The sequence below is a fragment of the Meles meles genome, chromosome X, assembly GCF_922984935.1.
Source record: "Meles meles chromosome X, mMelMel3.1 paternal haplotype, whole genome shotgun sequence".
Classification (NCBI taxonomy): Eukaryota; Metazoa; Chordata; class Mammalia; order Carnivora; family Mustelidae; genus Meles; species Meles meles.
Genome location: NC_060087.1, coordinates 59521609 through 59535383, shown reverse-complemented (window position 1 = coordinate 59535383; position 13775 = coordinate 59521609). Strand labels below are relative to the sequence as shown.

Below are 13775 nucleotides of genomic sequence, written 5' to 3'. Positions count from 1 at the left end.
GTCTCATGGCCAGCACCGGGCTCCTGTCTGTGTGTGATGTTCAGTTGTGCAAAAACCTAATGTGCTCACGTGCCCTGCTCTTTGGCAGCTGTATTCAGACCTCCAGCCTCTGCCATCACTGTCCCTTTGGGTTTTTTTGAAACGAAAATTTGCAAAAGGCACGAACTTTCTTTTTCTGGATTCGTGGTGCACGTCCTTTAAAATTCTCTTTTATCATCACTGATAGGAGAGGGCCTAGAGCTCATCTGTGCAACTTCCTCCTGTTTTAGGTTAAGACAGTGAGGTCCAGAAAGAGGAAGTCATGCCCCAATCATTTATTGAGCATCTGGCGCATATTAGCTGCAGCGAAGAATATGAAGATGCCAGATGCAACCCCAGCCTTCCAGAAGCTTTTTGTCTAGCTGGAGAAGACATAATGGGCAGCTAGCTACCGCGAAAGGAAGAACAGGGCAAGTTCCATAGAACCTGCTAGAGTGGCACAAAAGACAGCAAGGGGAAAGCCCTTCTGGAGTGATCAGTGACATCCTCGTGGAAAATGACATTTGAACTGCAGCCTGAAGGATTTCATAGATGTGGGGACTGGACACATTCCAGACAAAAAGCCCAGCTCACTGGTAAAAAGGCTACTATTCTAGGCTGGTTGGTAGAGAAACTTCGGGCTGAGCAGATTAAGGCCAGTGGAGGGTGGTAAATCCTTCCTTCTACCATATCCCACACCTGCTCCTCCACCACTCTGATCCTACAAGTCTCAACCTGAACGTCACCTCCTCCAGGAAGCCTTCCTGGGGCACCTTCTCTTAAGTGGGTCTTCTCATTACATCATCATCTGTTGCTGCATCCCATGTATGTCCTTCATGACATTTAGTGTAATATGTAATTAATTAATTAATTAATATGTAATAAGCTTAAGTCACTGACTTGTTTGTCGCCCTCCCCCAACTATACTAAAAGGTCCTTGAAAGCAGGGACTATCTTCTTTGACTTGCCATTGTATTTTTAGCATCATGCAGGGCACCTGTCACTAGGTGCTCACCAAACTGTGTCTCTGGCTATTGAGAGAGTAGGGATAGTGATGAAAACAAAGGACCAAACTGAACGAATACAGTAAAGAATCAGTGCATTTTGGTAAGAGGTTGGAGAAAGAAAATTCATACTCACCACAGGTTTGGGCCTGGTCAAGTCTCTTCCCGCTGAGGCAGAGCCAAAGACCAGCATTTCTTGTGCCTTTCGCTGCACACCTGCTACGTGATGGGTGTTGTGCTGTGAGCTGCGGGAATGCACGTGACTAAGTCACAGTCTGTACCTTCACAGAGGAGTTAAGGGCAGGAAGACAAAAAGAGGTAAGAGCGGTAAAATGTTCCAAGTGCGGCAGAGTGCGAGAAGGCACGGCTGCTGTAGCCGGACAGCCCGTGCTTGACTCAGTCCTACAGGTTCCCAGCTGTGTGGCCTCCTTGGGCCTCTGTTTCCTCTTCTGGAAGAGGAGAGAACATGAGCATCATAGGGTAGTTTGGGGGGCACTAAGTGAAGGAAGTACAAAATGAAGGTCAGCTGTTACGAAGACAAAAGGTCTGGTACAGGGTCTCCCAGCACCAAGGAAGGGACAGTCAAGTGGACACAAAAGGTGGGAGGGAAAAGGAGGTGTTTGCCGAAAGGCAGCATAGGAGAGGAACTCCCTATTATCTATCTATCTATCTATCATCTATCTATCTATCTCTATTTGAGAGAGAAAGACGGGGAGAGAGGGAACACAAGCAGGGGGAGTGAAGGAGGGAGAAGCAGGCTTCCTGCCCAGCAGGGAGCGGAGGTGGGACTCGACCCCAGGACCCAGGGATCACGACCTGAGCCAAAGGCAGCCGCTTCACTGACTGAGCCACCCAGGCGCCCTAGGAGGGGAACTCTTGAACTGAGTCTTTAAAATATTAAGAGGAGTCTTCTGGGAAAGCAAGATAGGGAGGCAGCAATGGGCAGAAAAAGTGTGAGACTGTGGTGTTCGGGGCTGGAGCAGATAGACGTGGGGAACGGTGAGGCAGGGGAGAAGGGCCAAAGGCCTGGTGGCAGAAGGGCCGCGCTAAGGGGCTTGGACTTTTCCCTGTGGGTAGCAGGGCCCCATGGGAGGTGGAGAGCATTAGTGGCCGGTTCTGTGGGCTTCGTGGAGGACGACTGTGGGGACGGCAAGGCCAGTCAGGAAAACATTCTCTGGCACCTGCCCTTCACAGCAAGTAGGCGGGTCCGAATCCTTGTTCTCAGGCCACTCACTTCCTGGTCCTTCAAAGGACCCCGGACACTTCTGGTTAGCGTGCCCACGGAGGGGCAGGGACAGGACCCGAGTGTTCATTTGTTTGCTGGTGAAAACCGGCCGTGGGTGTCACATCGTCACCGTGGACTCAGCTACGCAGGGAGGGTGTAGTCAGGGCTTCGCTGGGGAGGAACCGAGCGCACAGGAGCCTCAGTGCTGCTCTTCCTTGTAAAGTGATGGGGAAGAGGCTTTTCCACGTGTGCAATTTGACCTTCGGGAAGTTACCTGTACGGCAACAGAATGTCCTAGAGGGGCCAGGGCACTGACCGGATCAAAGGATGAATGGAACTGAGGCCATGAAATGCTGGGCGGGAATGGGCCCGAACAGCAGAGTTTGTGAATGCTGATGCTGGATGGCTCCTGCCAGGGCCCAGAGAGCTTGGTGCGCTTCTCCCCAGCTTTGACCCTCATGTTTTGGACCCACTCATCTTGTTTCTACAAGAGTTGCTCACACCTTGGGCTTTCAGGGGTTGGCACCAGGCAAGCACTCTCTCTGTGGAAAGGGCTCCATGGCATTTCTGCTTGAACCCAGTGTCCCTTCAGTCCCATCCTTTCTTTTTTTTCCAATTTCTGATTTTTTTTAAATTTCTTTTCAACGTAACAGAATTCATTGTTTTTGCACCACAACCAGTGCTCCATGCAATACGTGCCCGCCCTATTACCCACCACCTGGTTCCCCCAACCTCCCACCCCCCGCCCCTTCAAAACCCTCAGGTTGTTTTTCAGAGTCCATAGTCTCTCATGGTTCATCTCCCCTTCCAGTTTCCCTCAACTCCCTCTCCTCTCCATCTCCCCATGTCCTCCGTGTTCTTTGTTATGCTCCACAAATAAGTGAGACCATATGATGCTTGACTCTCTCTGTTTGACTTACTTCACTCAGCATAATTTCTTCCAGTCCCGTCCATGTTGCTACAAAAGTTGGGTATTCATCCTTTCTGATGGAGGCATAATACTCCATCGTGTTTATGGACCACATCTTCCTTATCCATTCGTCCATTGAAGGGCATCTTGGTTCTGCTTGACCCCTGATCTCCGGGCTCTCCCCAGTCCTGCTGTCCCGCTCTCCCCTTCCCTCTGCATCCCTATCAGCTTCGTCCCAGAGCATGACTTCCCCACATGTTTTGTACAAAAGCTTTTGGCTTCATTTAGGTCATTTCTAGTGGCTGTTTTGCCTCAAGAGAAGGTTGGTCATTTGTATCTGGACCAATCTTTTTTTTTTTTTTTTTTTTTTTTTTTTTTAGGATTTTATTTATTTGACAGGGATCCCGAGACACAGTGAGAGAGGGAACACAAGCAGGGGGAATGGGAGAGGGAGAAGCAGCCTCCCCAGCAGGGAGCCTGATGCGGGACTCGATCCCAGGACCCCCGGACCATGCCCTGAGCCGAAGGCAGACGCTTAATGACCAAGCTCCCTGGGCGCCCCTGGACGAATCTTTTTTGTCGCCGTGAGTATTGCCCAAGCAAGGGTTTCATGTAAGGCTTGTCAGAGATGGAGAAAGCCAGACAGGGTTTGCTGGGTTGTCAGCAGCAGCACTGACTCGGGCACTGACTCCCGGGGAGGGGTGGGGGGAGACAGGGCTCTAGCCATCTGGTCACAGCAGAGCTTGGGGGAGGGGGCGGCGTGTCTACCTTGGGTGTTTCTGAGCTGCTCAGTGTCGCCCCCCTGGGGCCAAATTTTCTTCAGCTGAGCCTACCCTAGGAGGAAGAGCAGCTGTCGATAGACTGAGCCTCAACAGGGTAGGTGACAGGCCTGGCTTTGTTCCCTCTGCACTTGGCAGCTGGAGTCCCTTAAGCCCTCAAGGAGCATTTTGTGGACTCCTTTTTGTTGGGCTGCCTTCTCGCAAATGAGAGAACATGTCAAAGGAAGCGAGCGCCCTGCGAACTGTAAAGCGCCACAAACTGGAGAGGAGTCTCCTCCCTCCTGTGGCGTGGCTGCACACGTCAGGGCTTCTGATGAATGGTCGCTCTTGATCGCAGTCACAGAGGTGGCTCACCGGCTGTTCCGCAGAAGTTGCGTTGCCGTCAGCCAGGTCTCGCGTGACTGCTCTGGAGCTCCTCTCTTCAGGGGGCCTGCCATCCGCTCTGCCAGCTGGGTCCTACCCTGGGCCCATCTCCACCCTCGTTTTCCCCTGAGCTCTCAATGGTTTCTGGAAATGCTGGGAGCCATTAAGCCAGCGTTTTTTTGCTGTATTTGTCACTCAGGGCCCCGCTGCTAGCTTGGCCCCTGCTTTCTCCTCAACAAACATCTTTGCCGTGGCAGGTGTCTCCCATCTTGTGTACTTTTTGGGAAAATGTCTGCATTTTGCCACGGAGAATATGGACATGCCTCACACCCGCTTGGTGCTGTGAGGCAGTGTTTGTGGACCGCAGTGGAAGCCCAAGCATAGCGCTTTCACAAAGGACCTGGCACAACCACAGTGGTCTGGAAGCATTCAGAACATCTGAATGGATGGTCACTAAGTAGAGTCTTGTGAAGATTTTACTTATTTTTGAGAAAGCACGTGGGTGAGGACAAGTGGAGGGGTGAGGAGAGGGGGAAGAAGCAGAGGGGCAAAAGGACAAGCAGACTGTGCTGAGCGTGGAGCCCAACGCGGGGCCCGACTTCGTGACCCTGAGATCATGACCTGAGCCGAAATCAACAGTTGGATACTTCACCGACTGAGACAGCCAGGCGACCCTGAGCAGAGTCTTTTGGACCTATGAGGTTGGAGACCTTCCCACGGCTCTGCACCCACCCTCCCTTCTTGACCCCATGAAGAAGGTCTCTGAGCCACACACAGTTCATTGCAACTATCGTTTATTAAAAAATATATGTCTCCTTGGAAGGAACACTGGTAAACCAACTAGTGTCATGCTTACTTTGAATCTCGATCTCCTTCCCTCGGAGGGGCAGAGGGTTGTACTCAGAGTACATCACTTAACATCAGAGAAATGACACTCCCCCTGCTCCTCACCAGAGTTGCCATCGGCCATCACATCATCCCTTTTTGCCTTCAATCCAGTGTACTGCCCAGGTAAAGCTGCTGCCCTTTCTTTCCCCTCATTCTGGGCCCCACGCTGTACAGTTAGCCTCATTGTGCTAGCAGGAGAACCGTTAACAGATTTCCTAAGTTTGGCTGGTAGCACTCTGAGCGTCTTGGATGTGGCATCATTCACACTGGTCACAATGCCGCGGGCTGGGAAACCTCAGACTCAAGCCCAGGGCCTGGCATATCCACACTCTTCTCCTGTGTCGTGCCCACCAAGGGGCAAGGGAGGTGTGGGGGGGGGTGCTGCAAAAGAGCCCAGTGGGGGCAGGGTGGGGCCTGAGCCACACCTACCCCCCCCCCCCCCCGCAACACTCGTGGTCAGAGAAAAACCAACTGGTCTCACCAGCAAGGGACTCTTAGCTCTGCAGGTGACGCGGACGGCCTGAGTCTACTCCCTTCTCGAAGCCACAGTAATCTACCAGCTGATGGTGTGGGCGCTGGAGGGGGGGTGTATGGAGCAGCTGCAGAAAAAACCCAAATCCAACTTCTCATCACATGGCTGGCCAGGCCCACGGCACTCCCACCTTCCCAGAGCTGAGCTGGCAAGGGACACCCTGTCCCCGTTGGTGGGGCCCCACAGGAAGCGGGCACATCCCCGGCTGCGAGTGAGGGCCCCTGCCTCCCCTCCGCGGAAAGGCTGGCGGCACCAGGCGCACCCACGGTCACAAGGCCCGGCTCCTCCACAACATCATGAGCCTTTCAAACCCTTGTCCAATTGGAGTCTACGCATTCACTTAAATAGTAAAAGTAAAATTTGGAATAATGAAAAGGCTGACACGGTAGCACAACATGGTTTTGGTTTAACAGCAGCTTAAAAATGAACAAAAAGGAAACCTCTCATGCAGACACATCAGGTGGCAGGAAACAATAGGCAATGTCATCGGGAGCACTGTTGGCCATTCTCTCGCTTTCCATCCCCCTGGTCCGACTATGTCTCCCAGGCGGCAGGCGGCAGCTACCTCAGGGTCCCTTCTTCCACCTTCTCACCCCCCAGAGCCGAGGCCCGCCCACTGACCCCATCCTAGAGAAAACCTCAGCTTTCGAGAGAATGACCAGAAACAAGTGCCCTTGGTACAGTAATTACTACCACTTTCAATCCCTCCCCAACCAGTTGGGATAGAAGATGCCATCTGATTGGAATATGAAAATTAAAGCATTTCTCTAATAACACAGTACCATTGATGAAGTCTCCATAGATTTTCTAGTCCAAATGTGTGTGAATATATATATATTATATGAGAGTGTATAATATATATATATAATAATTTCTATATATTTTATATAAATTACATATATATATCTATATATAAATAAGATACTTTCTGTCGCCATACGTTGCACCGTTCAGTGCTGCGTGAAAGCAGCGGGAGAGGCAGAAATGCCCAGGAGCCTCTAGGCATGCGGCACACGGAGCTTGCTTCACAAGCCGTGCAGCTGTCCGGAGCCTGACTTTCCAGCAGTCCTCCTCTCGTCTCTTCGCTTCTGCTTGGTTTTTATGAAAACAATGACTCTGATGGATTTGCTCCTGTGCTAGCGCTTGGGAAAGGTCCATGCAGGAATGGGCACAGTCACGTGATGAGTGTGATGGCATCATCCCAAAAAATAAACTAAAACAAAATGAAAATTTAAAAAAACAGAACAGGACTAGAAAACTCAATTTTTGGGACATATCTAAAAAAGGGGACAAGAACAGTAGTCATTTGTTCTCCTGGTGGGGACAGGAATGAAGAGGGAGGAGGGAAGAGGGACTTGATGTCTTCTGTTCACAAGAGAGTGCTTGGTGGGGATTCTTCAGAGTTTCTCAGGGGATGGGACCCAAATGTAGTGCCCAGACTGGTCCTCGATGATTTGTTTGATCTTGTTATAAATCTCTTCCAGTGAGTCACCCTGTACAATGGCTAAAGTAAAGAGGAAAAGAGAATTCTTACTGTGCTCCACAGCACCATCAACCTGGCAGTCTAGCCTGCCCTGGCAGCCCCCAGCCCCAACTCCGCCTGGCAGAGACACCGCACGGCCTAGGGCAACAACGGAAGATGGCAGGTGCTCTAAGCCCAGGGCTCAGTGTCAACTTGCCGAGACAGTAAGACTAAGTGGCAAAGAACGAGAAAACGGATTGTTCAGAAAATGTTTACTGAGCACCCATTAGATTTCACACCTCACAGCTCATGTTACTCTTGGCAGCCATGAGGCCAACAGCTGGTCATGTAAACAGGCTCAGTAGAAGATTTAGAAAATCCCAGTTATCCCAAGAAAGAACCGAAAGAAACAGTTTCTATGAGGAAGTGCTCCTGGGGCCATCGCATCTACTCTATGTCAGAGGTCGGTCAGAAAAACTAGGACAGGGATGTAACAGTAAAGGGAGCTCCAAAACCCAAGGTCTGAGAGTACGGCTATGCACCCTCTCCCTGCTTCACCTGGCGGTGCCGCCGGCTGGGGTTTACTCAGCACCAACCTGCACAGAAATGTCACTGTGCTTTATCTTTTTTTTTTTTTCCAGTTTTTTTTTTCTTTAAACTCTAGTTAGTTAACCTGTAAGGGGATATTGGTTTCAGGAGTAGAACTGAGTGATTCATCACTTACATACAACATCCAGTGCTCATCCCAGAAAGTGCCCCCCTCATGCCCATTGCCCATCCAGACCTGCCCCCATCTACCTCCCTGTGATTGTAAAGGTAAGCAACATATTGCAGGGCACCTGGGTGGCTCAGTCAGTTAAGCATCTGCCTTCAGCTCAGGTCATGATCCCAAGGTCTTGGGATTGAGTCCCATGTTGGATCCCTGCTCTGCAGGGAGTCTGCTTCTCCCTGTGCCCCTCCCCAACTCGTTCTTGCAATCTCTCTCTTTCTCACTCTATCTCAAATAAATAAAATCTTTTAAAAAATAAGAGAAAAAAAGGTAACCAACATATTACAGAGAAACCTTAACAACCTTTTAGGAACTGACCTCAAACAGATGGCCATACGCGCACACACACACGCACACTGACAGATAACTTGAACACCCCCCTGAAGAATCATCATCATCAACAACCATGGATTTGGCACCTAAAACATGCAAAACCGAGGACTACACTGTGGGGAGGAGTTGGGAGGGAGAGAAGCAAAGTAACATAGGGAGCCTCTGATCTGGTAGGGACATGAAGACAAGATGAACAAAATGATCCACGGCGGCAGCTGGTGGTGTGGTTGAGACTACAAACTGGCTAAACTCCTCCAGCTGGATGGAAGGAACTTGAGTATTTTGCAAAGGTCTGACCTGCAAAGCATCCAGAAACTCTGGACAATGTCGGGTACCTAAGCCTTTTGGAGACACTTACAGATGTCAGGCTGGTCCCATGTTACCGGAGCCAGGCAGCGGGGCTTCTTACCTGTGAAGTATTCTCCAAACTCCTGCTCCAGTTTCATGGCTTTGTCAAAAATCTTATTTGCTTGTTCATATGTCTGCCGTCGGTTCATCTCCCTGACAAAGACAGAGAAGAAAAATGGTATCAAATTGGATTCTACGTGTGCCTTCTTTTTGTTTTTGAGAGACAGTGCACGAACTGGGGGAAGAGGGAGAGAGAATCTTTTGTTCTAAAGATTTATTGATTTATTTTAGAGAGCCCAAAGGCAGAGGGGAGGGCCAGAGATGGAGAATCTCCAGCAGACTCCCCACTAAGCATGGAGCCTGAAGTGGGGCTCGAAGTGGGGCTCAAAGTGGGGCTCGATCTCATGACCCTGGGACCGCAACCTGAGCTGAAACCAAGAGTGGGACGCTCAACCGACGGAGCCACCCAGGCAGCCTCTGGATGCTACGTTTTGATTACCATAAAGGATTGTTCCCAGGCTCCCTGAAAATCTGCTCAGCTGCCCTCTGAGAGCAGCAGTAGCCCACGGCTCAACATCTTCCCCAAACCTGGCAGGTTTAAAAGTGCGACTGGAATACAGGTTCCAGCACTCACATCAGAAGGAGCCCTCAGGCACCAGCTTGGATGCAGACCTGCCTTAGAGCTTGCATGGGGTCTTACCCCTGCCCAACAAATCAGTTTATTTTCTTGTTCCTTTCCAGGGCCCTCTCCTAGCTGGGAGTGTCTGAGACTCGCAAATACTCACATAAGTGCTTCAATGGACTTGGGCTTGATGAAAATGGCAATGGGGTAAAGTTGTGCTTGCTGCAGCCTCTTGATAGCATTGCCGGAAACATCTAAGATGCAGTGCTTGCCCTGAAAAAGCAAAGACTTGTTATCCGCCCATTCGGTCCCTGTCTACCCAGCCCCAAGCACTTACCCAGTGGCAACACAAACATCTGCCTGGCCGGGGGCGGGGGGACCCAGGGCCACCCAGAGAGGCCTAGAAGATTCTACCACTGAGGCACCCAGGTCCCACATTTTGCTCCGCCTAGCCAGAAAAGGCCGTATCTGCAGAGGGGTCACCAGTCACATTGGTGACACGCTGGGGTGAGCTGTGTGGAGGAGACACAGCTATCTCCAACCAGGGGCTGAGAACACATAGAGCCAGCGTGCTGCGTGGTTGTAGGCCCCGTGTGGGAAGGAGGTGAACCCTAATGGAATGTGAGCGGGAACATTTCAGTTTTTCCTTTGAGGTTTATACTTAGCAAGGCCATCTCCTCTCTTCTTACCCTCTCTGCAACTGCCCGCACTGACTGGATGCTGGTCCCATAGAGATTATCGTTAAATTGGCCTGCTTCAATGAACTTGTTGTCCTGAATATCCTTCTCCATCTGTTCTCGGGAGACCACAAAGTGGTAGTCTTGTCCATCCACCTCATTATCACGCCGAGGCCGAGTGGTATCTGGAGGAAGAAAGGAAATGCTCTGTGGCCCAAGGACAATGACCTGCCCCAGGCCAAAAGAGATGACCTGTTCCTCTCTCACCTGGGCCTCAGGGCCACTCCAATATTTTCCAAGTGAGTGGGCGGGTTGGGGGGAGAATAGCTGGAAAGAAGCGTGTCTTTCCTACTTCTCTTGTAACCACCAGGGCTCACACACAGGGAGCTATTTGCTTTAGTTTAAACCAGAAAGGTAGGGTTTCCTGGGCCAAAACCTGGCAGAAGATGCCAAATGAGGCACGGGAGCCAGCGAACGTAACAAGCTGTCCATGGGGCCGTGCCAACGCCACTTGGACTAAGCACTCCATTTGCCCAATCCTTCCTGACCGTCACTACTCAAAACATCTCTCCAAGGGAGGAAGCAGGCCAGCCTCATGGCTTAGGCCTCCGAGCCCCAACAGCCTTGTGGGAAAATCTTCCAGAGCAGCAGACCCTGTTCCCAGAGAACCCAAGCACCTGGCCCCAGAGCCTTTCCATGAAACATCTGCGTAATCATTCCCAGCACACTCATGCCTCCCTTCCAAAACCTGGGCTCTTACGTGGTACACAGGAGCCAAATTTATGCGGGAACTCCGAGATCAGGTCATCGTTGACTCTGTCCTTCATTGGGCCCAGGATGATCACAGGCCTTGCATAGTGAACTGGAGAAAGAGAGCATGGAGGTCATGAGCGAGGCCTCCCACCTGACGGCCTCTTCCATCTCCATGCCTGCCTGGAACACCGAGGCTCTGGAGCCGCCACTCAGACAGGGCAGAGTGTCCACGGCTAGTCCCTGGCTTTTAACTACAAAGACATCAAAGAGCCTTTAATTTGAAAATATCTCAGTCCAAGGCAAGTCTGAAATCAGAAGCATCTCCCCTTCCAACAGATTCAGGAGCAATCTCTGTATGGGCACCAGCAGCTAAGCAAGGTTTTTTCCCTGAGAACCCACTACAGGGAGAGACTGGGACCTTTCTTTTGGCAACAGTCACACCCACTGAGATGGACCCTTGCCCTCTTTGTCAACCCGTCCTTTGCTCTGGAAGGCATCCCGGCAGAAACAAAGGTATGGTGAGGGGTGCACACTGGGTTTCCTTTCACCTTTTCTATAACACAAGGAAGATATGGGCAGGAAGGAGCTGCTCTGCACATGAGGTGAGCCCCGCCCTCCTGCTCCCACATACTCTTCCCTGTGCTGACATAGCCCACCACTGCACTGGGCCCTGTGGCCACGAAACCAGCTCCAAGGCAAGAAGGGGGCTTACTTTCTTGCCGTGTCACTGGCTCATAGGACAAAATCGCATCCTCTTGTCCTTCTGAAACAAAAAAGGGAGACACGTTAGCACTTTGTAATCGGCTTCCCTGAATCCTGGACCCCTACAGCATTCACCTCACCCCCACCTCTGTCAGAAAACAGCTTTGTCAGGTGGTACTTGCTACCACCTGCCTTGTGGGCCTGTCTGCTACCCATCAGCAAGAAAGCACAGGAAGCCCTTCACCACCCCTGGGATGGGAGTCAGGAGTCCTCTCGTTCAGCAAAACATAGCTGACCAAAGGGACGTGACCCAGAAGCCATGAAGCCTCCACCGAAAACCACCCCCGCTTTCTCAGGAACTGTTCTTGTAGTCAGTAGTCAGTCAGCTGTGCTCAATTACGCTCTTGCTCTGGTAAGAAGCACAGGTAGGGGACGCCTGGGTGGCTCAGTTGGTTAAGCGGCTGCCTTCGGCTCAGGTCATGATCCCAGGGTCCTGGGATTGAGTCCCACATCGGGCTCCTTGCTTGGCAGGGAGACTGCTTCTCCCTCTGCCTCTGCCTGTGCTTGCTCTCTCTCTCTGACAAATAAATAAATAAAATCTTAAAAAAAAAGAACCACAGGGAGGCTTCAACTGGTTGATAAATACTGCCCATGTCCCCTAATCTGCAGGCAGGGGAGTCAGGGCACTAATGAAGGCTAACTTTGCTCTTTTAAGGGTCTATCTATCCCCCTTGCACTGAGGAGTAAATACCCAGATCAGTGGCTCAAGGCTGGGCTAAGGTCCCGAGGCCCCTTGAAGAGCAATGCCAACCCCCACTTTCTCATGGTAGACCTCCATACACCCCAGTGTTGATGAACTTTTCCTAAAATAGTCACCAAGCCACTTGGTTCTGGGTGTCACGGGGCTGATGGCAGTGCCGGGGAAGGCAGCAGTATTTGCATCAAGCCCCAGGATGCTCGTTCACAGGCTTCCTCTGAGCCTAAGACTCGCGGGCAGACTGTACAAGACCTCTAGCCACAGCTCCTGAGAGGCCACTGGTCCCGAAGTTCGGGGGGTTCCACCTGTGGCTTCTCTGGCTTGGTCACGGGATCTCAGAAGGAAAACTGGGCAGTTATCAGGTTGCTTAACCCAGCAAAAGGCCAAAGACACTGAGCCTTGACCCGGGAGGTCCTAGAGACCTGCAAAGGCAATTCAGGACAACATTCCACAGGAGCCATTTGTCTTTTGGTCTCTAAGCAAATCTGTAAAACTGGCAGCATTTATAGCCCAGGAGGCCCCATGGCAGGGATTTATTCACTGGTACCTCACCCTTCCCAGGGCCCCCGGGACGGCATTAGGTCGGGTCCTGGCCAGAAGTGCAGGCCTTATACTCTCCTTTAATTCATGGCCTAAATCCCACCCCATCAGGACAGAATGGCCACAGCATTTCCAGGATCTCAAAGTGTACATGGCTAAACGAAGCACTAGCCTCTGAACAGAAATGGCAGCCATGCAACACTGGAATGAGGATGGCTGGGACACATGGTGGAGCTACACAACATGGGGGAGAATGACACACACTTACTGGAACTGCTTTCGCTGTCACTGGTGTTGGATGTCACTCCCTCTGCAAGCCAACAAGAAAGAGACTCCAATTCAGAACACACCACTGAGAGGTCACACGTGGCACAAAACTCAAATCCTCCAGGAGGCAAGACACTGAACTGCCAAGCAAGCCAGGCCACAGGAGGCCTGCCATATCCGGGCTACCAACTGGGAGGCAGAGTGCCAATCCTGAGCCCCTGGCCACGTCATACTTGTCCCCAGAGCCCTCTCGGTCTGCCAAGTCCCTCCCTATACACTACAAGCCTTCCATTCTTCAGCAGCATCCTCTTCATCTGAATCAAAAGAACTGACCTGGACTGTTTCCAAATCCTATCTCAAAATGCATCTCCCAAGGCTAATGACAGGAAAGGAAAGGCAGCAACAGCAGCAAAGAGAAGTCCCCTCCCCGAGACAGAGCCCCTGAAGGACAGAGTTGTGTGGTGCTCCAGAACTAAGAGGCTAAGCACAGGGAGGCTGAGCTGTCACCAGGGACAGAGGCTCTGACCGTTTGGTGGGACCAACAGCCCTCCTGCCACCACTATCATCTAGCCTCCTCCTCCTCCTTCCCAACTTGGCCTCAGTGGTGAGAGAGGATGCGCCTTCATCCACAATCAGAGAGACCACAGAGACCACAAACACGGAAGGCTAGGAGGCCAAGACAACCGTCCAGTCTCAGACCGGTGGGACACTCCGCATCTGAGTGTGGGCATGGCCACCATGCTCAAAGGAGACACAAGGTGCAATATGGCCCCCCAAAAGGCCACTGTTCCCAAGAGGACAGGCAAATGAAAATGAAACATGAACA

General features: G+C 51.5%; 1 protein-coding gene across 7 annotated transcripts in view; it reads right to left on the bottom strand.

Moving 5' to 3' along the window:
• Positions 1 to 5076: 5076 nt before the first annotated feature.
• The window catches only part of DLG3 (discs large MAGUK scaffold protein 3), a 55507-nt gene continuing 46808 nt past the window's right edge, over positions 5077 to 13775 (bottom strand). For 5 of the 7 annotated variants that reach the window (XM_045995323.1, XM_045995325.1, XM_045995329.1 and 2 more), the window contains 7 exons: positions 12951 to 12992; positions 11396 to 11446; positions 10691 to 10792; positions 9943 to 10115; positions 9417 to 9526; positions 8693 to 8784; positions 5077 to 7223 (listed from right to left, as the gene is read on the bottom strand). In XM_045995323.1, coding sequence (XP_045851279.1) covers positions 7117 to 7223; positions 8693 to 8784; positions 9417 to 9526; positions 9943 to 10115; positions 10691 to 10792; positions 11396 to 11446; positions 12951 to 12992 — 677 coding nt within the window. In that variant the 3' untranslated portion in view covers positions 5077 to 7116. The remainder of the gene's footprint in view (positions 7224 to 8692; positions 8785 to 9416; positions 9527 to 9942; positions 10116 to 10690; positions 10793 to 11395; positions 11447 to 12950; positions 12993 to 13775) is intronic. The other 2 variants (XM_045995324.1, XM_045995326.1) reach the window with 1 other exon arrangement.